General features: G+C 42.4%; 1 protein-coding gene across 2 annotated transcripts in view; it reads right to left on the bottom strand.

Moving 5' to 3' along the window:
• LMNB2 (lamin B2) overlaps nt 1–25703 on the bottom strand; it is a 38942-nt gene that overhangs the window by 11891 nt on the left and 1348 nt on the right. For both annotated transcript variants that reach the window (XM_086862836.1, XM_086862835.1), the window contains exons 2-5: nt 18458–18594; nt 5422–5578; nt 4566–4691; nt 1995–2165 (exon numbers count right to left, since the gene is read on the bottom strand). In XM_086862836.1, the coding sequence (XP_086718962.1) occupies nt 1995–2165; nt 4566–4691; nt 5422–5578; nt 18458–18594 (591 nt within the window). The remainder of the gene's footprint in view (nt 1–1994; nt 2166–4565; nt 4692–5421; nt 5579–18457; nt 18595–25703) is intronic.

Below are 25703 nucleotides of genomic sequence, written 5' to 3'. Positions count from 1 at the left end.
GATGTTCTTTAGTCACACAGCACAAAGGTTTATAAAATCAACCTTCATTAGCTCTGCTGTTCACTACCTTCTGAGCAGCAAAAACAGAGCCTTCTTTAGGCTACGGATTTTGAAGGAACTTCAACTACACACTCCATTACTTCATGTAAAGTTTAAAATTAAAAAAAAATTGAAGTCTAACAGCCATTCACTACCTTATAGTCATGCTGTCATAGTGCCACATACTCATACTTAGCATTTCTATCACTTATTATCACAGATCATTATGATCTTTCTTAGAAGTCCTTTTTAAGTATTCAGAAGTCGCAATAAGGTCTCGCTGGAGAGTTTTCTTATCCAGACTGAACACCCCACCTATCTCAGCTCTCTCCCTAAGAGGTGGAGTCCTTGAATCACCCTTGTGGCCTCCTCTGGACTTTTTCCAGCTGCGTCACATTTGTTCTGTGCAAGAACTGAGCTTCTACCCAAGACCAGCTCATCCTGGAGCTGCTCAGTAGCTAAACCTAATTATTTTATTTGACATCATATTCGTCCCAGCTTTGGCTCTCTAAGAGGTACACATCTTTGCTCAGAAATCACAGAATGAAGTTCACAGCTAAACCCCTTTCCCTCCATATTCCAACTTCATCCATAACAACCACCTTTATGGAGGGAAAAAACAGCATAATTTCCTCATTCCCCTGTTCAAAGCTTGTCACTTTTTCATTCTCTTAATCTGTATATTCCATCCTTTTTTAAAAATCTGTTTTCTAGTAAGCATCTTCTATCCTGTATCTCCCTCAGACTATGACAAGTCAATCCAAATAGCTCCTTGTATAAATTATTACATATTCCAGAGTTCTGGGAATAATTCCAACCCTGCCAACTGTGTTGGGGGTTTTAATTTTAATTTTAAGGTTCTAGTACCTATTATCTATAGTGTTGCTGCCATAAGTAATAGTTAAATATTTGTAGATCAGTGTTTCTCGAACGAAATCATCAACCCAAAGAATTCAAAGGGAGTTTCAGTGAAGGGTGAGGGACAACAATGTTAGCAGTACCATCACTCTCTCAGCACAAGAGAACAAAAAGTGGCTGTAACTATTGACAAGTATTTTCAATAGACAGAATTGCCAGGATGGGGTTCTGAACAACCTGGTCTAGTTTAAAGAAGTTCCTGTTCAAGGCAGGGGGTTGGACTAGATGGCTTTTAAAGGTCCCTTCCAGCCCAAACCACTCTACAAGTCTATGATTTCCAAATTATATTCCACGGTTTTCATCACCAAAGCTGGTCAAGAAAGGTCTGGTACCTTGCCTGAAGTTTCCCTGTCACCAAAGATATCACAGCTACATCTAGTCATTTTCCAGTCTAGAACTAACCTAGATCATTGAAATGTAGCCAGGCTTAACATATTTAAAAGTGTATTGGCATGATTAAGAACACTGCAAAGACCACAGTAAGAGCAAAGTGACAATGCACTCTTAGATAAGAAGCCCCTTCCAGTGTGTCTGTATTAGTTTGCAAACTCACTGCATCGAAGCAAAGGCCCATACCGAGACACACCCACTTCCAAGCCCTCCAATCTCCCCCTTCAGCTTCTTATGCACAATGCATTGGACATACTGCAATTCTTCTCTACCCTCTCCATTTGTGAAGAAAAACTGAATCTACTGAAGTAAGAAAAGAACCCTTAGAGCAGAAGATGTTGTCTCATCAGCTACTGCATGACATCCATTGTTCCCACTGTGTCTTCTGCAAAAATCAACAGTAACTCCACATGTTTTCTCACTAACTGACCTCTCTTGGCTAAAGCTATTGCTTGCCATTACCTTTGGCTATAACTCCCTGGAAATGCACCTGCACACAAGTCCCAGGGAAGGCATTTGAACACTGGGACAAAACTTCCTCAAATTATAGCTACTCATCTCCTTAAGAGCCATAGAGCTGGTTGAAGTGTTTTTTATCTCACAAACTGGGCTTCCAGTCTGACAGCTCTATGGACAGCAGTTGTTACCTTAGCCTGATAGGTCTGCTCCAGCTCCATCTTATACAGTTTGACTTGTTCATCATGTTGATTTCGCAGATCCTCCAGAGCCTGAGTCATTTTGGATTCATACTCCTGTTGGCGGCTTGTGTCCACCTCAATCAAACGATGTTCATGTCGTTTTCTTGTTTCCCTTATTTCCTACACATACACAAAAGAAGAGGGTCAAATTCCCACACTAAGGTAACACAGTACAAGCAGTTACATTCTAACAACAATTAACTACTGCAGTACTATTTAGTATAATGGAGCTACAGTACTACAGACATTTAAGCCTGGGATTTGCTGCATGCACTAACAGATTCAAGTTACTGTTCTCATTTGTCAAGATGTAATTCTTAGAATTAATCCAACTTAAAACCAGCTTCAAAAATAGCCATATACTGTCTAACTAAGGAGCTGTTTTATGCTACAAAAGTCAAAATGGAGAGAAGAGTGGTGAAAAAGCATCCATTTTTACATAGCAGAGAGATTCTATATGCTGCACTACAAACCCTGTCCTTCTCAATATACATCCTGACATTACAATAGCAGTCTACAAGGAATCAGATGAAAATTAACACCTTTTATGAACATTATATATATAAAAAAATTATAGAAAAAACCTGCATCTTCAAATTTCACTCTTAAGTACATGCAGATCTCATCTATATTCCATATACTTGATGACCCCTTCTTACTAGATTTTGATTAGAATATTAATAAAACAGCAACCCAAGCAATCCTGAAGACATAATCTTTTATGATCAGAGCTTGTGCAACGAAATTTTCATTTTTAGAAATGTACAAGTTTACTGTGCTTAAGAACACTGGTTACAAACTAGAAAGGTAAGGTTTACTTCACGCACTTATTCATACAGACCTGGCCAGGTCTGAATGTGCAGTATGAGAAAAACAATTTCTTTCTTCAGGGCAGGACAACCAACCAATGAGTGGTTCTCAGTACTGGGAGGAGGCCTGAAGTTAGCAGCAGGGCCATGAGAAACAACAGCAAGTGAAGCAAGGCTCAATTTTGCTAGACTAGAGTCACAGCAAGCTAACGTATATATTCAAACCAACTTTACTAGTTGTTTTGTAAAAATGCTCTACATCTAAAATAAAATAAAAATAGATCCCCAGAAACATGTCCTTTTACTAACAGCAAAGTGCTATGAAGTGATATGGAAGAAGCTTTTCTTTCTGTGGTTAATTTTTACACCAAGAAAACTAGCAAGCAGCAGTCTCTCAGTATCTGTAAGCAATGACAGCCCAGAAGCTGAAGGAGTGTCTTGGGGGACTACAAAGGATTAGGTGAAGGGCTGAGTGGATCCAGCAGTTCAACACCGCCAGAATAAGCAGGCCTAACTTGCCACACTCCCAGTCACAATGTCTCAGTTCTAATGGAGACTTGGACCCTTCAGTGAATCAAATCCATCCACTAATGCAAAGGAAATCAATTTCTTTATTGCTTCATGTGTTGAATTGGTGCATACAAGAATCAAAAAGCTTCAGCGATGGCTAAAGAACACTCACCCTTAAGCACAGCAAGCTTTAAGATTAGCTTCTGCTGTCTCATTTAGCTTTACCTTCAGTCAAAAGCAACACATTCTCCCCAAGAAGAAAATTTATTTTAAGGTCCTACAACCAAACAAGGATCTGTCACTGCAGTCAGTGTAGCAATGCAACCGCTCCAGGGCATGGAAGTGAGAACAATGGTTACTACATCTCAGGGGGACCTCCCTGGCTGTTTTTGCTGCCCTTCTTCATCCCCTATCCCACATCCTTAGCCACACAGCCCTGTCCCCTCCTTTAAACCAGTCTGAGCACTAGTTTGGATTCTGTGGTGAAACAACTCAGCCATTAAGCAGTCAAAAATAAAACTCAACCAAAAAACTTTAGTATTTTTCTAGTTAATCTGGTTGAAATGGTTAGGTGACTGGTGAGCCAAGCATCACACCTAGAGCAGGTGAGATGAACAGCAGAAACATGTGGCAGCTACTGAGCAGCCACTCACTGAACGAGCTTGCAGAACTACCAGAGATGGAATATAAAGACATAACACTTTTCATCTGTTATGGAGACAAAGTCATGCTTCCCTTTCCCAATTCCCACTATTACAAAAGTTTTGGTCTTCACTAGAGCCATTCACTTAACAGGCAGAAAAATACCTCTGCAATAAGCAAGGCAGTTGCATACTGTTCTAGTCAATAAAATCAGGTTATCATCTGGTCCAGCAACAAAAGCTGGTTTAAGTAAAGAGCAGGGACATGCAACCAGGTCCAGAGAGAGGAAACAAGAAGAAACTTTTCCCTTTCCCACATCAGCACTCCATGAGTTCACCTGCCCATGGAAAAATACTCTGGTCACCTAGCTTTCATACTGACTCCACCGATTTACCATGTAAAAAGATGTAAAACCTTTATCTATTTTATTACTCAGCCCATTCATAGGAAAGCTAATACTGATTTTCTCTACCTGGACTAGTTAGTAGTTGCTCATAGTCAATTTGATTAAAAGCTACATTTACTTTGGACAGTGGTAAGATTACTAGATTGATAATACCTCCTCAAACACATTCTTCCTGAAATCCAGATCTTCTTGCAAACTCTGGCACCGATTTTCCAGGTCCACACGCATAAGTGTTTCCTTCTCCAACTGCTTCTTTGCCACAGCATGACCATCTTCAGCCTAGTAAAGAATTTTAAAGATAATTTTGTCTGGATTCCTATCTTTCATCCATAAACCTTTTGTGGTCTTTATCTGATGTCTTTGGACCAGTTACTCACAATAACAAATCTAATGTTAAGCCACTGATTTAAAGAAAGCTAGCCCACACCACCACCAGAAAGAACACAATAAATAAACAAAAGCAAAAAAAACCCCCCCAAAACAGAAAACCCAAACAAACAAACAACAACAACAACAAAACAACATAAAAAACCACGTGTGTGTGTTAATTGATAGTTAAACAAAACTTATATGTTTTCATACCAACTATTTAAAATGTAGGATTAGTTCAATACATTCTGATACAGGAGCCAAGGATTATTAATTCCTCAAGCACAATATGTTGCACTTTCTTTTTCTTGCTAGCATGGTCCCACTGGGTACTCCAGGACAAGTGTAAAATTATGCAGGACTTTACAAAGGACAACATTTAATAATCCAGCATCCCATGAATATAGAAACAACAGAAATCTTTAAATAAAAGCTTCTGAGCAAAATGTGTAAAACACTGTGTTGCTTTGGTTGTTTTACAGAGATTTCTTAAAATTTATTTTTGTATCAAAGAGGGGCAGCCAAAGGTTCAGCAGTAAGCAAGGTGGATCATTGACGTTCAGACTATAAACTAACTGCAAAGAAAAAAGGGAATTTACACTACACAGACTGTCCTGTGCTGAAGCATTGCCTATCATACCTTAGCAAGCTGGGCACGCAGATCAGCCACCTCTGCTTCCAGACTGCGTTTCTCGTTCAGGACAGTATTGAGTTCTGCTTCACTTCTATGGAAAAGAACTTCCAGATCCTTGATGCGCCCCTGAGCCACAGACAAATCTGCATCTTTCTTCTTGTAGCTGGAAAAACAAAAGTACATTATACTTATACACAGATTCACACCCATCCTGAGGACGTCCTGGTTACAGCCACAGGGATTTTGTTATCAGACACCTTTTATCAAGCCCAGCTCAAAACTATATGGCTCTTGCAGTAACCTGCAAATACTGCTGATCATTGACCTGGAACGCCCACAAAATGTGCAGCCAGTACCATGTTCTGTAAATGCATAGCAGAGTAAAAACTATGTCATGGACAGACAAAGGAAAAACAAGAAGGCAACTCTGGCAGCTAAGAAATGGTAATACCTAACCCCTAACATACACACAAGGTGTAAACAGTACTTTTTCATCTGGCAGCTACACAGATGGTATCTTTTACTTTGGAGTACAGCCCATGAAGCAAAGTACATGCAATGGCCAAAGAGGACTGAGCATCCCCATGGTTTAATATCTCATGTGGTCAAGCCTACTTCTCATGATGCATTCCCACAAAAAATAGTAAAATAAAATAATCCACTGTGGAAATGGGGTCACCTTTCAGGAATAAATCAGTATTTCTTCAGCAGTATTTATTTTGAGCAAAGCACATCCAAGTGTTTTAAATATCATTATTTGAGCTGTTATATCCAACTTGCAGATATGATCAAGGTAATCTTCCTTCTGCCCACCAAGTAATTTATCAGTCTTTTCATCTAACATAGTGACTTTCTGCAGCTTTTCTCAGCATGTATCATTATGTTTTTAAAAATCTGTTCTGCTATGTGCTGTAATCCTTCCTTGTTGCTGCTTAAGCTCACTGTTCTAGCCTCACACCGCATGAGATGGGGGAAACAGAAAAATTTTTTTCACTTAAGTCATTGCAGACAATTTTTCTCCTTTCCTTTCCTCAAACTTTGAATCTATAGATCGGTAGTTTGCGCCTGTAGTCCATAAGCTGCTTTTTAGGGCCCACAGAAATAATTTTGAAGAGTATTCCTACTGCATATAGGCTTTTAAAAGCTCTGTGTTCCATCTGCAATTCCAAACATGGAAAAAAAATCCATTATGTTTGCAAAGAGGAAAAAAAAAAAGGTGAAAAACACTGTTCTAGATTATACAAACCTTGCTGCAAAGCCCAAATCCTGAGGCTTGGTTCCCAAACTCCTCATCACTTGTACTGTTGTCTTGAACTTATGGTTTGCCTGAATTGGCCAGAATTATTTTACAAAAATCCTCCATTATGGGGTATTGGTGTACCCTACATACAATATTTCTTTACATAGTAGCGCATTATGTGCATTTTTTAATAAGTTGACATCTTTATGATGCAGTCAGCTTGTGTTTTCTCTCTGCATTTCATGGTGTAGATCTTGGAATTTATTTTCATTTAAGTGTAACCAATTTTTCTTCTCATCGGTCCAATCTGTCACTGTGAATTCTGTTCTGCAACATACGTGCAGTGTCTTCAAACTCAGCAGCTTTCTGGAGGCACAGACAAAACGTGGCTTCTACTTAGAAGACAGTTATTTAGCAGTAATCAGAAAGTCACAAGTGCAGTGTTACATGTTGTGAAACAAGCCACTATGCCTGTGTCACAAGCAATCAGACATGGGAGCCTTCTGCCTGTGCAGGACCCAAAGGACAAATGCCACTTCACTCTGAGCTTGAACAGCAGTATGTGCTCACACAGCCTCCTGCTTCCTCCCTGCAGAAGTCAGACAGCAAGTAAGTGCTTCCAGGGATGGGAATGAATAGAAGCGTTTGATGCAAAGCTTGACAAAGAACCACAGAGAATTCCTGACAATGATAAGTAACTTTGGCCCCCTCAAGGACACTGACAATATTGCAAGCCATTTTAATTTTTATTTTTCACTTATAATTTCAGCCTGGTTTATTGCCTTCATGCAAAAATGTGACAGAGGTTTTATAAAGGTACAACTGCTTTGGGGGTCTATGAGATTTAAAAAAGTTCCTAGAAGCAGTCAATGTACCTGATAGATGTGTCAATGCCTCTAAGGAACACCAAGTTAGGGTAACTCTCAAGAGCTCTTTTTTTCCAGAAAGAGCCAAGTTTGCTCAAGGGAAATATTTTGGTGACCACAGAATCACAGCATTGCTTGGGATGGAAGGGACCTTAAAGCCCATCTCATTCCACCCTCATCATACTCCAAGCCCCATCCAACCTAGACTTGAACACTTCCAGGGATGGGACAGCCATAACTGCTCTGGGCAACCCATGCCAAGCCTTCACCACCCTCACAGGGAAGAATTTATTCCTCATATCAAATCTAAACCTACTGTCTTTCAGTCTGAAGCCACACCCTGTTGTCCTGTCCCCACATGCAGGGTAAATAGCAGGCAGAGGAAGTCACAACATGACATTCACCCCTCTCAGAGCTGGGAGTGTGCACCTCCAGCAGAAGACTGCTAAAACATGCAGAATGATGGCACCTGACAGACACTGATCTTCAGACCTGGCTTGACTTAGGAAGAAGTGATACTGGTAAAGATATGAACAGACACTTCATAAACACCAGAACAGAAGACTTTCCTTAAACGTGCCACCAGAGTTACTTCTGCTATCAATGAACGGCCCTTATTCATTTCACCAGATCTGGTTCAAGAGTCTTGTGAGAGGATGACGTTCTACCTAAGCAGATGTATTGTGCACCTCACCAGTATGTTAATTGTTTCCATCCACATCTCTACTTATCCCCTCCCTCCAGTAGTCAAAAGTTTTGTCAAATAGCTGAAGATGAAAACAGTGGAAACCACTACACAGCATATAGGATAGAGCCATTCATGCAACAGAATGATATGAGAGTGGCTATTTTCACAACAATCTAGATTTAAAAGTATGTCTCATCTCCTGATACAAACATCTTCAAAAGTTAAGCTGTTCCTTGCATCATATAAATGGCGTTTGAACATCCTAAAGATACTTAACTTTTTATCAAGTGAAACTACCCAACTGTTATATTGTGCTGTTAATTTTGCTCCCCATGGTGTTAATGGTTTGTTCCCCTCTCCCCTCTGTTGTGTTATTAGTTTAGCCCAATTTGTACCCTCCTACCCCATTCGTCAATCTACCCTGCCCCTTGTTCCTGAATCCTTCCTGTTTCTCCCCCCGGGCTCTGTCAGTCACCCAACTACACCACCCAGCTTCTAGAAAGCTCGGGGAGGATCGTCAAGTGATAGGGCAGAGACAGAGGAAGTCCCTCCCCAAACCATCCTCATTGGTTCTCCCCAAAGTCCTTTGATCCTATCACGCTCCCCCCCCCTTGTTTCTCATTGGTTTGCAGTCTGTCCCCTCCCCTTGTCCCTTCCCCATATCTAATATGTTGTCATTCCCTGCTTTGGGGGCTCTCCTGAGGCAGCACCTCTGAGGTTGGAGGTGCCTGTGAGGACTAAATAAACCTTGGACTTTGCCCTTCATAAGAGCCTGACTCCTGCCTCCTCCATAGTCGCTGCAGTCTCTTCCGATAAGCCACTTCTGTGATTCCCAGGATTCGGAGGGGTGTCCCCCTGCATGTCAGTGGTGTTGAGCTAGCCCGGGTGAATGGAGTGACAACGCCAAAAGGGACACTGTGACACCCAACTGCTTTATGAACCTAGATATTGTCACCGTCAGACACAAAATTATTCACACAGACACAGCTCAAGGTGTGGTGAAAGAATAATAATAGTTTGTTCTTTCAGTATTAATAGGTTTTCGACCACAACCAGGGATTGGATAGTCAGGTTACCACCTTCCCAACTGCACTGGCCGTGAGAGATGTCCATCAAAAGGCATATCTTTAATGGAATGTATAAACACCTATGTTTATAGTTACTTTTGTGGGAATGTGGCTAGAACTTGTGAAAAAAAATATTGAAAGGCCTGATTCTCAGGGCAACAAGTTATGAACTTGGTTCAGTAGAAAGTTCATAAGTTGCATTAAGGTACAAATAGTACAATACTTAAGGTACAAATAATACAAACAGTACAAATCATACATGGATGTATTGTAGATGTTGTAAAATACACAGAATCACAGAATGAGTTGGGTTGGAAGGGACCTTAAATCTCATTTTGTTTCACCACTCCCATGGGCAGGGACACCTTCCATTAGACCAGGTTGGCTACAAGCCCCATTCAGCCTGATCTTGAACACTTCCACACAGATGGCGCAGCTACAGCTTCTCTCACAGTAACCATTTCCAGTGGTTGGATATTATGTTCTTCCCCCAGAGGGTGCTGGGGCACTGAACAGGCTCCCCAGGGAATGATCACAGCCCCAAGGCTGCCAGAGCTCAAGCAGAGTTTGGGCAAGACTCTCAGGCATAGGGTGGGATTTTGGAGTGTCTGCGCAGGGCCAGGAGCTGACTTGATGGTTTTGTGGATCCATTCCAGCTCAGGATATTCCACGATTCTATGATTCAGTGCCTCACCACCCTCACATGGAAGAATTTCTTTCCAATATCCCATCTAAAGCTGCCCTATGTCAGCATGAAGCCATTTACCCTTGTCATCCCACTACTGCTTTGTATAAAGTTCCTATCCCTCTCCTGGAGTCCCTTTAGGCACTTGAAGGTGCTCTGAGGTCTCTCTGAAGATGTCCCTTCTCCAGATGAATGTCCCCAGCTTGCCCAGAACTGCCTCTAGAGCAGAGGGGCTTCAGCCCTCAGAACACCAGAACATGTGGCCTCCTCTGGATTCACTCCAGCAGTTCCACATTCTTCTGATGTTGGATCCCCAGGACAGAACACAGTACTCCAGGTGGGCTTGAGGAGGCAAATTGCCTCCCTTGACCTGCTGGCCACACTTCTTTTGATGCAGCACAGGATATGATCAGCTTTCAGGGCTGCAAGTGCACACTGTTGGCTCAAATTCAGTTTTTCATCCATTGATACTTTGTTGTCCTCAGGGCTGCTCTTGATCCATTCTCCACCCAGCCTTCGTCTGTGATGGGAATAACCCAACACATATGCAGAATCTTACACCTTGTTGAACTTCATAAGATTCCCACAGGCCCATTTCTCCAGCCTGTCCTGATCTCTTTAGATGGCATCCCTTTCCTTCAGTTCATCAACTGCACCACACCTGTTTTGGTTGGCTGTTCTTTCTCGCTATAAGGAAGTGCCTCCAATCTCTAACCATCCTCATGCCCTGGTTTCACATTCAGTTTCCAGTGGGTACTCTGAAAGTCTTACAGAGATGATGAGCTGATGGCTCCTGAGATAACAGGAACCAACAGGGAAACAAAGAAGATGATACAGCCAACAGTCCATCTGTTTCTCTACACCAATGCGTGCAGAGTGGGCAGAAAGAAGCCACTGTGCTACTGGAAAGCTGCAACCTAACTAGGTTAGTTTCACCAAGCTGGTGAAACTTGGTGGAATTAATCTCATGACTGGACTACAGCTATCAACAGCACAGGCTGTCAAGAAGGGACAGGTGAGGAAGGAGGGGTGGAAGGGTTGCCCTCCCCAACAAGTAGATTGAATGTGAAGGGCTGTCTCTAAAAAACAGCCATAAGCATTTTGAAAGCCCATGAGTAAGAATCAGAGACCGAGGCAACAATGGGAGCCCTTGTGATTGACATCTACTCCTGGCCGACTGATCAAGTGGAGCCTTTTTGCTCCAGCTACAAGAGGCACTGCACTCAAAGACTCATCATGCTGTGGGACCTCAACCATCCCAGCATCTGCTGGAAAAGTAGCAGGGCAAGCTGTAAGCAATTGAGGAGGCTGTCGGAGAGCACGGAGGATAGCTTGCTAATCCAGGTAATAAACAGCTCTACCAGATGGAATGAGATATTGGACCTAAGGGTCACCAATACAAGTGAGCCAATTGGTGATGTCAAGACAGGAGACAACCTGGCCTGCAGTGATCATGCAGTCTAGGAGTCTGCACGACTCCTGAGAAATGTGGGTCAAGTGAAGAGTAATGAACAATGAATTTTAGGAAAGCAAATTGCCTACTGTTCAAGGAGTTAGTCAATAGCACCCCCTGGGAAAGTGCCCTCAGGAACAAGGGAGAAGATCTTTTAGGAAATTTTCTGGAGCACAAAAGCTCTTGATCCTCAAGACTGGAAGGCAAAAGACCAGCACAGATGAGCTGAGACCAGCAGGTGAAACTATAAGGCAAGAAGAAAATGAAGAGGCAGTATTAGTACAGGCTGGTATCCTGGCAAGAGTATGGAAATTTCAGAAACTGCGCTTGCTCCCAGACACGCCAAGGTGAGCACTATGTGCTTCTACCAATGGTAGAAGCCACCATGGGACGGCTGGAGGCCTGCCCTGTGCCTCACACTAATGCCCGTAACACAATCCGAGGTCTTGAAAAGCAAGACCTTTGGAGGCATGGTACCACTGAAAGGATTGAGTCAGAAACCAGGACTCATTTCAAAAACAGCATTATCAACACCTGGGCTAGGGAACACAGCATTGAGTGGGTATACCATATTCCCTACCATGCACCACCAGGCAAAGTGGAGAGGTACAATGGACTGGTGAAAACCACCTTGAAAGCATTGGGTGGGGGATCTTTCAAAAATTGGGAGCAGCATGTAGCAAAGGCCACCTGGTTAGTTAACACCCATGGTTCCACCAACCGAGCAGGCCCTGCCCAGTCTGAGCCCCTGCACAGAGTAGATGGAGACAAAGTCCCAGTGGTACATGTCAGAGGTTTGTTAGGGAACACTGTTTGGATCAATTCGGCCTCGAGTACAGACAAACCCATCTGTGGGGTTGTCTTTGCTCAGGGACCAGGTTGCACATGGTGGATAATGCAGAAAGATGGAACAACACAATGAGTACTTCAGGGTGATCTGACATTTGGGTGAGAACCATGTTTAAAATCACTGTTTGCTGAACGTCACTGCTATTGTCTATATCCAGCTGTATACTGTATATATATGTATGTATGTATAAAAATACATGCTTGTAGAGTTAGAATATATATTAGTTTTGGTAGTAAGCTCATATGGGGATAAGGGGTGGAATGTCCTAGGGTGACTTTATGATGTTTGCATCCCCAGTCCTCTGCTCTGTTCATGCTAGATATTAAGTTCTGCACCTTTAAGGCTTATTCCGAGAGCATAGAGGGGGAGAAGCAGCGCATTTTTTTGTTTGCAGAAACTGCATTTACTTACCCACATTCCTTCTCTGGACTGTGTTGTCTGCAGCACACACTGTGAAACAGAGCTCTCCTTTCTTTTAAGTTAGTTGTTTGGTTTTTTTTAGCTAGCTGAGGCAGAGAAGCTCCCTGGACTGTGGCATTTCTTTTCCTCGGAAGCACCTGGCCCTGCCTCTGGACTGAGAACCCAGAAAAACACCACGGGCTCACACCTGTGGCCCACCAGGGCCTGGGACACAGCATTTTCCAGCACTGAAGTGACTGCTAAAGAGACTGCGCGAGCTGAGCTACAGCCCACAACAAAGACTTTCTGAATTTGCCATCTCTTCAGAACTGCAAGAGGTTCTATTGTTTAATATTACTCATTTTTATGCTTGTGAATACTTTGCTTGTTAAATAAACAGTTTTTTTCCACTTTTCTCCAAAGAAATCTTTTCCCCAACCAGTAGGGGGAGGGGCCGCTTTCTAGAGAATTTGCTTTCTAGAGAGACCCCTTTGGAAGTTTCCTCCCAAATTTGCCCTAAACCACAACAGTAGGGATAGGGTCAGTAACGCCAAGGTGCAGCTGAAGTTGTACTTGGTAAGGGACACCAAGAATAACAAAGAGTTTCCACAGGTAAGTTAGTCAGAAAAGGAAGGTCAAAGCAAACATACTTCAATGAACAAGACTGGCAAAGTGGTAGTTGTCACTCTATTGGGAACCGCGAGAAGAACAGAGATTCTCTTGTGTGTTAAACAGGAGAGCAAAGTATTATTCTTGATCTTCTTTTATAGACATGTTCAAGAAAGTCCGAGAGGTAAAACTCTCATTGGTCATTAAAGCAACACATCTACTATCATTGGTTAAGTGTAACATCACCCCTTGACTGTTTTCTTAAACACCCCTGCAAAGATTGTTGTCCTTCACCAAGGACTGTTTGGATTCTTTCTCATGCTTTCTCAGGCCAGAATGAGAAGGCTGTGACTTAATTTCACACAGGCTCTGTTCCCTTCTTCTTAGCATCCACAGGTTGTAACAGATGAGAAGAAGGTTAATGTACTCAACAACCATTTTGCCTCAGCCTTCAATGGCAACCTCTCCAGTAGATGGACTACAAAACAGGAACTGGCAAGGCAAAATAACTCACTATAACAAAAGGCTAGGTTTGTGACCACCTGAGAAACTGGAATATATCCTATGGGATATATTCAAAGTCTATATAAAGTCTATGGGACCTGTAAAGAGTCCAGAGGAGAGTGGCCAAGCCACTCTCCATGACATTTGAAAACTCATGGCAGTCAGATGACAGCCCAGGTAACAGAAAAAAAAGGGAAACATTGCACCCATTTTGCAAAAGGGTGGGAAGGAGGACTTCAGGAGTTACTGACCTGCCAGCCACATCTCTGTACCTGGGAACATCTTGGAACAGATCCTCCTAGAAGCTCTGCTAAGTCACACAGAGCACAGGGAAGTGATTCAAGACATCTAGTACATCTTCAAGAAGCTTCTTGGAGCTTGAAGCTTCTTCTGATTGATGGAGTTACTTCATTGCAGAAGGGTTATGAATATTGTCCATCTGTAAGGCCTTTGATAAAGTTCCTCCACAACATCCTTCTCTGATAATTGCACAGGTAAAATTAGACAAAGGTATCAATGAAGAAAAATAGTGGGCATATGCAAAAACATAAAGGAAATTAGAAAATTTAGAGTCAATTTGGCTTTTGTAAAGGAAGGCAAGGAGCATAAGCAGGGGAGGGAACCCTGCATAGAAGAGCTCTGAGAGGGTCTTACTTCACCACTGCCCAAAGAGGCCACAGCAAATCTGGTTACCACAAAACACTCCTGAGTCCTGTAGCACTCCTGCCACTCACTGGGGTCTTGGGAGACATCTCTGAGTCTGATGTAAAATACTATCTGAAGCTTACCCTTCTTCACACACCATCAGCTCAGAAGCACTCAAAATGCAACTGTGTTTAAGAAACTGCTCATAAATAAAATTCAGAACAAGACACTAAACACTGTTATGGTACAATAGCATCTTGAATACTGGCTGAAGTTCCAATTATGCAGCTTTCCTTCCCTAGAGGATATACTAAAACATGAAAAATGACAGAGAGGATAAACATTGACTGAAAGCACTAAACAGCTTCAGGAGCAGAAGCAACTAAGCAGTAAGATGTTTCCACTTCAAAAAATAGATCATTAAAGAGAAATATATTAGCAGATATGAAGGAAAATACAAAACCAAAGGGATAAATGAACAAGTGAAACTGGGCAGACATATTGAACAACATGTTTATACAATACGTAGGTAAGCTCAGAATCCCCTTGCTAAGTCTAAGAACTCCACAACCCGCTGGTCTCAAGTACTGGTTGCACTGCGAAATGCAAACCCATGATGGCTATTACACAGAATCTGGACATCAGGAAGTCCCTTAGCTGAAGGGAGATGCTGAAGACTGGAAGAGTATTCCAGAGAACTGTTGCTATGCATGTTACATTCTTCTCTTCTCTAGACAAATGGCTTTTAACAGAGATCGATTAACAGGCTAAGTAGACATTTGGTCCAATTCAATACGAACTACTCTAGAAAAAGCCTTGGGATGCTCCTTGTTAACTAGGCAAAAGTATACCAAATTATCTCAAACACTAAAAATCCCCCAGAAAATGTTACAACATAGGTAACACAGTAAGAGAAAAAAAATCTAAACTAAACAAAATATGTGTCCCTGTTGCTGTTGGACACGAAATGAGTCACGCAGACGTAGTTTGAGGTGTGGTGAAGGAAAGAGAAAACTTTATTTTTTCTCTCAGTATTTATAGGTTTCTGACCACAACCAGAGATTGGATAGTCAGGTTAACACTTTTCCAACTACACTGGCCGTGAGAGATGTCCATCAAAAGGCATATCTTTAATGGAATGTGTAAACACTTATGTTTATAGTTAGTTTCCTGGGAAAGTGGCTAGAACTCATAGAAAAACAATATCGAGGGCCTGATTCTCAGGGTGACATGCCCCAAAATCCAAACCCTGGGAGCTGAATTTGCACGCACATGGAACCCTGGGGTAGTGTTATCTTTCAGTATCGGAAGAAGATACAGAATGACATAAGCAGAAGTATTTCCTCTCAAGTCCATTACTGACAGAAAAACCCTGTTCTTTCCTAGACCACAGGCCCTGTCCCAAATCCTTGTGTACCATCCAAGGCTCTTGATGCAGGTTGGTCAGCTGCTTCACAAATTGAAATTGTGGCGGTAGACAGCCCCAGGAAGGAAGTAAAAGCCAAGAAAGCCTCAGGCTCCTTTGGACATGAACTAGGCTTGACATTATGACCTCCAATCACACCCTGTGGCTTCCCTGGAGTATCTTCACTGCCTTCAGGGCTTTACATGTTCACAAACTTAGGCTTTTGGAGAAAAAAGGGGGGATCTGCTCTTAAAGCAGTAGGTTGACTGTGATCCTATTTCTCAAGGGAAGTCTATTATCTCCTGTCCCATCAACCCAAAGTATTCCAAGCAAACAACAGGATAGCAGTGTTAGGGATCCCTCCAGGCCAGACTGTGCTGGCATCCATAAATCTCTCTTCTGTCATGAGCTTGAAAGAGAGATAGAAGTAATAGTGGTGAATATAAAATTATACAATAACCTACTCTTCTACTACACACAGTTCCCAAAGAAAGTTTGGTCTGAGAGAAGCACCATCTGACTGTCAGCATAGACAGGGAAGCTTCAGAAATGAGCTAGATGTCAAGTGAACATTGCAAATCAGACAAAAAAATTGAAAGCTGCACTTGCAAGAGTCATATTTAAAATCTGGCCACATCACAAGCTGAACACCCCAATAACACTCCAAGTACATTATAAGAATCTCAATGGACTGGAAGGAATTTGGTAGAAGAAACTCTTCAGCCGAAAAAGAATTCAACTCTATTGCTATGAACTGTAAGCACAGAGAGAAACCCTGAGAACCAGGTATTTTTTCCTCATCTCTCACAGAAGACAAACAAACAAAAAGTTGAAATTAGTTTGGTAGAACTGGTCATTGAAGTGACTGGTAAGGGGCTACTTTGACATTGAAGTGACTGGTAAGTTGCCCAGATAAAGGAAAAGGGAGGTGATCCAAGGGAAAACACTATCTCCACCATTTTACATGCACAATTTTCTACAAGGTATTTTTAAAATCTCTTAGGGCTATCAAAAGTCTGAAGGACAAGAGTCAACTGGATTCTCATGACCTGCCAAGTGAAGATACTTCTTACAAGGATAACTTAATCAAAACAGAAAAATATCATCTTGCAGAAGATGAGAGGTGAACCAAATTTCCAGTTACTACTGTTGCTCTCTTCTGGAGCTTGCTTTAAAAGCCAAGCAAGAAGAGTATCTGCTATCATGAGATGAGAGAGACAAAGTCCATGTAATGCCAACTGCCATGCAAAATATACTATCCAAAGTAAATGCCAAGACTGCTGGCCTGAGGCTTTGAAGTTCCAGTCCCAACAGGAATATCCCAGTAGGGCTGGCTGGGATTCACCTCACCATACTTCAGGGGTTTTACGGCTGACCTAGTTACCAGAGGGGTTTTTCATGGTTAACAAAAGCTGAGCTAACCGAGTCCACAAATACCAGTGCACAGGTTGCCTGACCACATGAAGGCCCATGGTATTGGCTGTACTTCAATAGGCTTTACACCAATTCACTCAAAAGCAAATGCTTACACTATCGCTATTTCATAATTGGACAGTTGTTACAGGGCAAATTCCAAAAATATCTCCAATGGCTGACTTTAAAAAGAGGGCCCAGCATGGAACATGAGTGTCCAGTGATATAGCAAAATTTACAGAGAAAACATTAAATACTTTATCATAAATCAACTAGCTATGCAGAAAAAGAAAGGAAAGGGAGGAAAACACTGAAGTTCTTCTATAACCACTTAGTTGCAAATGAAGAGAGATGAGAGACTTATAGTAGGCCTTAGTGGCACTGACAGATTAAAACCTATTTTATGGCAAATAACATTGATAAACAGGTGATGCACATAATGACCCACTCAGGAAAGATCTGTAATTCCCAAATCTTATATACAAAAATAGGTACCAAAATTCAATTAGAAGCAAAAGTTGATTTTTCTACCACATATATTAATTTTAAAATGAAGTTTCTACTGCTAAACGGTATTTGATTACAAATAATTCCCATGGAAATGAAATAATGGATTCTACTTGGCTTCAAGAACTAGTTTATTATGCCAATTTTCTGTGATGTAAACTGAACAGCAGTTTTAAAAAACTTAAGTTTTAAAAAAAAGCTCTTTTCACAGCACATTTACATTGTAGCTTCATGTCTTTTCACAGCAACACCGTTTCCATATTCCCAAACTGCTCAGGACCAACCCTTTCTCCTTTCTTCCATTATTCCTATCAGCCATATAGTGAACCAGACAATAAAAATCATTAATTAACTCTCCTTGGATGGATTAATTTTAATCTAGATCACTTTCTCAATGCAGTTTACCAAGCAGCTGCACACACGTGTATTCATGTAGGGGAGGTATGTCAGGACAAAGCAAGCACAGCCATTTGTTTGAGCCTCAAATCACAATATTCATCTTACATTTTTAAATACACTTGTGTATATACTGCTGGAATTATGGGCTCTGACCAGCTGTACCAACAAGGTGAAAGATTTTCCCTCTGACAAGACTGCATTGCCTCTTATATCTGCTTCCAAAATGTATTTTAAGAAGCATCATTGGTATCATTTCCACAGCAGATATTACTCATTCTAATTAAAAGAAAAAAAATTGAATAGTCTCCTCACCTTTTATTAAACTCCTCAAGTTCTGCTCTCAATTTTCCTATTTCAATTTGTAATCTAGCCCTCTCTTTGGCAGTTTCGTCCAGAACTCTTCGAGCATCAGCCAGTTCAGACTCATAGAGACTCTTGATTCCACTCACCTAAGGGGGGAAAAAAGAAAGTATTTGAGTACGAGAACATCCCAACAACATCAAAGAACTGAAACATAACATCATGTTACACACAAGTTTCTTTGAAAAAAGGTGTATGATATGATTTCTGCCATTTAAGAACATTCTATATTGAACATTTTTAATTAACGAGCAACCCAAAAATTTAGTTTTTATCATCACTGTGGGTATTCAAACATACTACGTTTGAAATGTGCAAACCTTCACAAGAGATAAATGGAACTAGATCAGTGCACCCTAAAATCTTAGCTTCAATTATTTGCCCTTATTCCCAATACTGCTGGCTTTGGGAGTTTTTTAAACACTTGAAGACATTTTGTGGAATACACGCCCAAGGGCGCATTTTGACTCTGCTTCTCTTCCACTTTGTACAAAGCTACAAAGAATCGGAAACCAGATGAACTACAGAAATGTGAACTGCTCATTTCTACCTCAGAGGATAAAGAGCTACAGACTTCTCCCTGTCCCAAAATAATATATCATATAATCAGCGATACAGACACCATCAGGTACCTCAAAGTATTCTCTACCTTTATATTTTTTAGAAGGCACGATTATTTGAAAGGTATAACAGACAGCTAAAATGTACAGACCATGTAAGATTGCTGCTTTTGCTTATCTGTGAAAGGATACCAGAACAACTTTCATAGAACATGCCGAATTAGACCTGTCAGGAGCACCGAGTCCAACTCCTGAGTCTGCACAGAGCACCCCAACAATTCTATGCTGTGCCTGAGAGTGTCGCCCACTTTAAGCTCTGGTAGCCTTGGTGTTGTGAGCACTTCTCCAGGGAGCCCGTCCAGCACCCAACCACACCTCCTGGGAAAAAAACCTTCTGATATCCAAGCTAAACCTCCCCTGACTCAGATTCACGCTGTTTCCTCAAGCTCTGTCATTGGTCATGAGAGTTTAGAGACTGGTATTTGCCCCTCATGAGGAGGCTGAAGACTGCATTGAGGTATCCCCTCAATCTCTCCTTCTCCAGGCTGAACAAACCAAGTGCCCTCAGCAGCTCCTCGTACAGCTTCCCCTCCAGACCCTTCTCTATGGCAAAGTCATAGTGATTAGGATAAGAGATTTTATAATCAGGATGCCTCAGCAAAAACAGAGCTTTGAAGACTGCAAGAGGATTGAATCAGTCTGGTGACAGAGAAGACTGAATCAAGTAGAAGGGATATTGCAAAAATGTATAAGTTTGTATGTTTGCAGGATGTTTAACCCAATCATTGTAGTAAAAAATTACTAGCCTTCCTAGAATGGTATATAAGCACATGTAACACACTGCAAATTCAGATTCTGATCACCACTCAGTTGTCCTCATCTCTCTCTCTCTCTCCATCGCTGATACTTCCCCATCCTTGCAGCTTCTTTCTTTGGACACTCTCTATTATATTCATATATATATATATATATATATAATTATATATAATTATATATATAATATATATAATTGTCTTGGGTTGCAACACAAGATATTCTACTACCATCTGTTGAAACCAGGTGGGGGCAGTGTTCATCATCTCTTCCAATCCACCCTCCCTCCAGGGGGCTATCTTCTGTTAATGGGCCATTGAGTCTCACTGCATGGCAGATAAAATTACATCATCCATTGTGAGATGCTCCACCTAGGGGGAGGGGCCACGTATTTCCATATGTTTCTCTCTGGAGACTCAAAACACCACAAGCAGCCTTTCTCCACTGGATCCCAGAGGAGAGACCAGACCCATCTACACCACCACTGGACCTTCAGAGAAAATCTATGCCCTTCTATAAGATCAGTGCTGCAACAGAACCACATCTGTCACTCCAGGAGGACCGCAGCCACCATTTAATCACAGTGCTACCAACACCCTGACCAACAGGGTGTAAGGTTGTATTCCAACTCTGTCAGTGTTTTTTTTGTTGGTATTCATTTTTGTACTACTGCATTTTTATTTTTTATAATTTCCTTAGTTATTCCTATTCCCATATCTCTGCCTGAGAGCACCCTGACTTCAATATTATAATATTTTGAGAGGGGGTGGTAGTTTACATTTTTATTTATTTCAAGGGAGGTTTCTGCCTTCCTTAGCAGATACTTGGTTTTTTCTAACCAATATGATAATATATATAATATAAATTATATATTACATTATATTTATATATAGTGTATTATACTCTTCCTTCTTTGGACACTCTCTATTAACTTAATTTCTTTTTTGTACTGTGGTGCCCAAAACTGCCCCCAGAATTCAAGGTGAGGCTTCCCCAGTACAGCGCAGACACAATCCCCTCCCTTGCCCAGTTGGCCTGATGCCATCAGGACATGTTTGGCCCTCCTGGTTCCAGGCCACTGCTGACTCAGATCCAACTTACCATTGACCAGAACCCCCTTTCAGTAGCTCCTGTTCAGCTTCTCATTCCCCAGTGGGAAGGTGCGGGAAGGTGCGGGAAGGGAAGGTGCGGGAAGGTGCGGGAAGGGAAGGTGCGGGAAGGTGCGGGAAGGGAAGGTGCGGGAAGGTGCGGGAAGGTGCGGGAAGGGAAGGTGCGGGAAGGGAAGGTGCGGGAAGGGAAGGTGCGGGAAGGGAAGGTGCGGGAAGGGAAGGTGCGGGAAGGGAAGGTGCGGGAAGGGAAGGTGCGGGAAGGGAAGGTGCGGGAAGGTGCGGGAAGGTGCGGGAAGGTGCGGGAAGGCGCGGCAAGGCGCGGGAAGGCGCGGGAAGGGAAGGTGCGGGAAGGCGCGGGAAGGCGCGGGAAGGCGCGGGAAGGGAAGGCGCGGGAAGGGAAGGCGCGGGAAGGGAAGGCGCGGGAAGGGAAGGCGCGGGAAGGGAAGGCGCGGGAAGGGAAGGCGCGGGAAGGGAAGGCGCGGGAAGGGAAGGCGCGGGAAGGGAAGGCGCGGGAAGGGAAGGGAAGGCGCGGGAAGGCGCGGGAAGGCGCGGGAAGGCGCGGGAAGGGAAGGGAAGGGAAGGGAAGGGAAGGGAAGGGAAGGGAAGGGAAGGGAAGGGAAGGGAAGGGAAGGGAAGGGAAGGGAAGGGAAGGGAAGGGAAGGGAAGGGAAGGGAAGGGAAGGGAAGGGAAGGGAAGGGAAGGGAAGGGAAGGGAAGGGAAGGTGCGGGAAGGTGCGGGAAGGTGCGGGAAGGTGCGGGAAGGGAAGGGAAGGGAAGGGAAGGGAAGGGAAGGGAAGGGAAGGGAAGGGAAGGGAAGGGAAGGGAAGGGAAGGGAAGGGAAGGGAAGGGAAGGGAAGGGAAGGGAAGGGAAGGGAAGGGAAGGGCCTAACCCTCCAACAATCATGTAGTCATGTTTGATACTCTTCAGGTCCCTCTTGCCACTAGCATTGGTCCCTTTGTTGAAGAGCAGAAGGAATAAAACTCATATGGTCACGTGACCCTCAGCAGCCTCTCTACATTATCCAGAATACAAGCCCTGGGGAGCAGCAACAAACCTTATCAGAACACAGGTTAGGCCAGCAAATCTGTCCCTCAACTGTGAAAATGGAAACCCCATCTGAAGGTGACAGAAAAATAAAACTAAAACCTCAAAATGGAATTGAGGAAAAAACAAAAGGACATGCTGCAGCCCAATCCACTTCATGTCTATGTCCACCCAAGCATAAATCTTATTGCACAGAGGCCAACCTAGACACCCATATCATACTACAAATGTGCTTTGACTTCCCCCCCTACCCTGTGTTGCCAGCAAAAGAGTCTGCAAGTTTGTAATTGGGCAACACAGAAACAAGGAAATAGAAGAAAACAGATATTTTCATAGCAGACTGAAAGACACAACTGCTGGATGCACTAACCTGTGCTGGGAGCATTCAAAGCTCACTAGGCAGTGTGTGAAGGGTAGACACACTGATACAGACCCTCCCAAAGCAACCACTTGAGAAAAGATGCAAGTCAGTGAAGACCTGAAACTCGTCAAGAAGGCACTGAATCAACATGCTAGGCAAGAAACATGTTCCAGCCAACCACCAGTGACTCCAGACAAATTTGGTGAAGAAACATCATTAGCATACATTAATGTGCAAAACACAAGTGTATTCCCACCAGGTATGTTCTTATTTAGCCAGTTATAAACTGACAAAGGACTGCTAGCCAGCTATCGCTCAGACTCACCAAGAGTATCAGTCAAGTTCTCAAGAACAATGAAGATATGTGTTATGTCACCTCCCAGATGCACCCACAGTGCCAGAAAACCATTTAACCAAATATTTTAGAGGATGCAACTTGAGTGACCCAATGTCCACATCAGCATCTCAGTATGTACTGTACAGGTGGCAACTTGGCAACAACAAACCCTTCATATCCTGGTCATGACACTAGCTCTGGTTACCACACATGCTGGCAGATAAGAGGAAACCATGTGAGATTGCAGATGCCTGCACTCACACCCACAGAGATGGGAAGACACAGGTGAAGAGGGAACCCACATAGATACTGCTTTTATCATAAGGGCAATTGCCATCAGCAGCTGAGGCTCCCGGGGATTTCTCTCTAATTCTACTTTCAGAGGGTGAGCACAGTGGGGTGCCCTTACAAGAGTGCAGTAATCCCTCCTGTCCACATCAAAACATCTGTTCCGGAAGGCTACAACCATAAGCACTGCAGGAGAGGGCAGGGAGTTAATAAAAGGGAATTGAGGAGAGCTCTAGGACTGCTTTCTTAGCTCTTTCAGTATCTCTTCTCCCAGCCTCACAAATTAGGTTATTGCAACAGTGACCTCAACACAGTGAGAACTGTATCAGTCATCTATTACAGATGTAGAAAAACAAGGGGAAGAACTCAATTCCTCTTCTGTCACAGGCTAGCCTACACGAGGGCAGTGATGGAGGAGAGTAAACAGAAGGAATGAGGACAGTTAGAGGTTCCCCCAGAGACATCTTCAAACTTTTTTTGCATTTGTCTGCCAGCTTACTGTACACTTTTTATTTGTCTAGGCACCTCCTGCATACAAGTAAAGGTAAAGCAGCATTGAACAGGGTTAGGAAAAAGGCTATAATTAATAAAGAACTAAAGATGAATCAACTGCAAAACTTCTTTTCTCTGCTGTTAAGATATGGCAGCCCTGTGTTCATCAAAAAGAACAACAGAAGTATATCATTCTAAGGCCATGCTGAGATTGCCACACAGAACAGCAAACTTTCCTGAAAGCTTTCAAAAGCTGCTTTCTGCAATCTTGTTGAAATTGGTGATTGAAACAATGAGGAAAAAGAACATCCTGATCAGCTGATGATTAAAGAATGTCTGGCAGAATAGTGGCTACAGTCCTTGCCTGATCAGCACCAGTAGAACTTCTCTCCTCCACAAGACACTATCCTAAACCAGAACTTTGAGCACAGATCAAAACTGTTCCCATACATGCAGGATGGGGGCAGGGGCGTCAGGAATGGTCACCCATTACTCAGGACATGTCATGTCAATCAATAATGATCTCACCCAGCTCAGGTATGGTCCCTGTGGGACACTGGAGTGACAAGCAAAGAACAAATCTCTCTCTCATGATAGCCACAGTTCTGTCTACTGCTTGCCATAGTGATACTTAACCTTGAGAAATTCACCTTTAATCATGGATCCCACCATCTGCTCTCTAGGCAATAGTCTCAGGTAGTTACCAATAGCCCACTGGTGAGCAGTCCCTCCTGTCTGCTTCCCACAATGTGCATGATACCACCTACTAATGGCAGGTGATGTTTTCTGCCATTACCAAAGAAAAGCCAAAAATACTAGAAAATTCAGTCAGCTTTTATAAACAATAAATAAAATCAGACTCAAATTTATACACACTTGAGGATAACCAATGGGACTTTTAATCTTGAATACTGTGGAAAAAGAAAATTGTCTCCTATATGCATGTAGAACTTAGGTGCTTACCTATATAGATTCAATAATGCAGAGAGAACAGTATGTGAATTTCACTGGACTATGTTTAACTGTGCTTCTACACAGAAGTTAGAGCTGCTTTGGTGTTTGTTTGGGGGGGTTGTGGGATTTGGAGGGTTTATTTTAAATTAGTATCTTATTTCACACTAAGCCTAATCATTTTATGAATGCAAATTCCAATGGTTAATAAGAAAACTGAATTGTCATCAGAAAATCCAGTTTATTAGGTTGGTCCCAAAAGTGAAAGGACAGGATTCTCCCATTCCAGTAAATGGAAAATCTGACAACTGTGTGAAGTTTTACTGATTTCACAGTTCTAAACCAATATCCACCATTAAAACAATAAAACTACAAAGTTTCCTTCTGTGGACATATGCAAAGAATAAACAGACTTTCTTAAGGGGATGGAGAAAGTATTTAACAAAGGTGGTCCAGAGACAAGCCAAAGCATTAGTGCCAAAGAACAGCTTGATGAATCCTGACGAAGTTTGTTACAATATGTCTAAGGATTAAGACCTTTTTAAAATCTGGATGAAAAACCGTGAGAAGGAAAGTTCAAGAGCAAAGTAACCAGAAGGTTCCTATGAATATATGAATATTCTCAAATTTATTTTGATTACTGCATCAGAATACTTTTCAGAATTGCTAGCACACAGAACTGCTGTTACGAGCTGTTTTACGCTCATGTTAAAAGTCTAATGAAATTATATCCACATTGTCTGCTTGTCCTCTTACTCTTGCTACATTCTGCCTCTTGCATTTCAAAGGGATACTCCTTCTAGCCTCCAGCAATCTACAGCTTAGAAGTTCCCTAAACTAGATGTGTTCATTTTGTTTATAGCACGATTTCACACAGCATGTGTTCCATGCTTAGAAATAGCAGGCGATTTTGAAATCATAGAAGTTACAATGTATTGTTACAATATTAAGTGATACAAAGGGACCTCAAAGGTACTTCGGTTTTGGGCATACATACACTGATTTCAGGTACTTCAAACAGTCCCCAAGTAAGACATTATCGTATCTGCTCCGCTAAAACGAAATTAAATCAAACCCTTCTCCCAAAACCCCAAACATCATCAAATTAGCATCCTAAGAGGCGAGAAAAAGAAAAAAAAAACAAATTAAAAGCTGCACAGTGGCACTGCGATCCATCACATCCCAGAAGTTACAGTTCAGGCTATTTATTGATAGGCTTCTCACAGCAGTTTAACATCATCTC

Source organism: Cyanistes caeruleus, chromosome 25, assembly GCF_971803275.1.
Source record: "Cyanistes caeruleus chromosome 25, bCyaCae1.hap1.1, whole genome shotgun sequence".
NCBI lineage: Eukaryota > Metazoa > Chordata > Aves > Passeriformes > Paridae > Cyanistes > Cyanistes caeruleus.
Note: the sequence above shows the minus strand (reverse complement) of the source record. Positions and strands in the feature narration are given on the sequence as shown.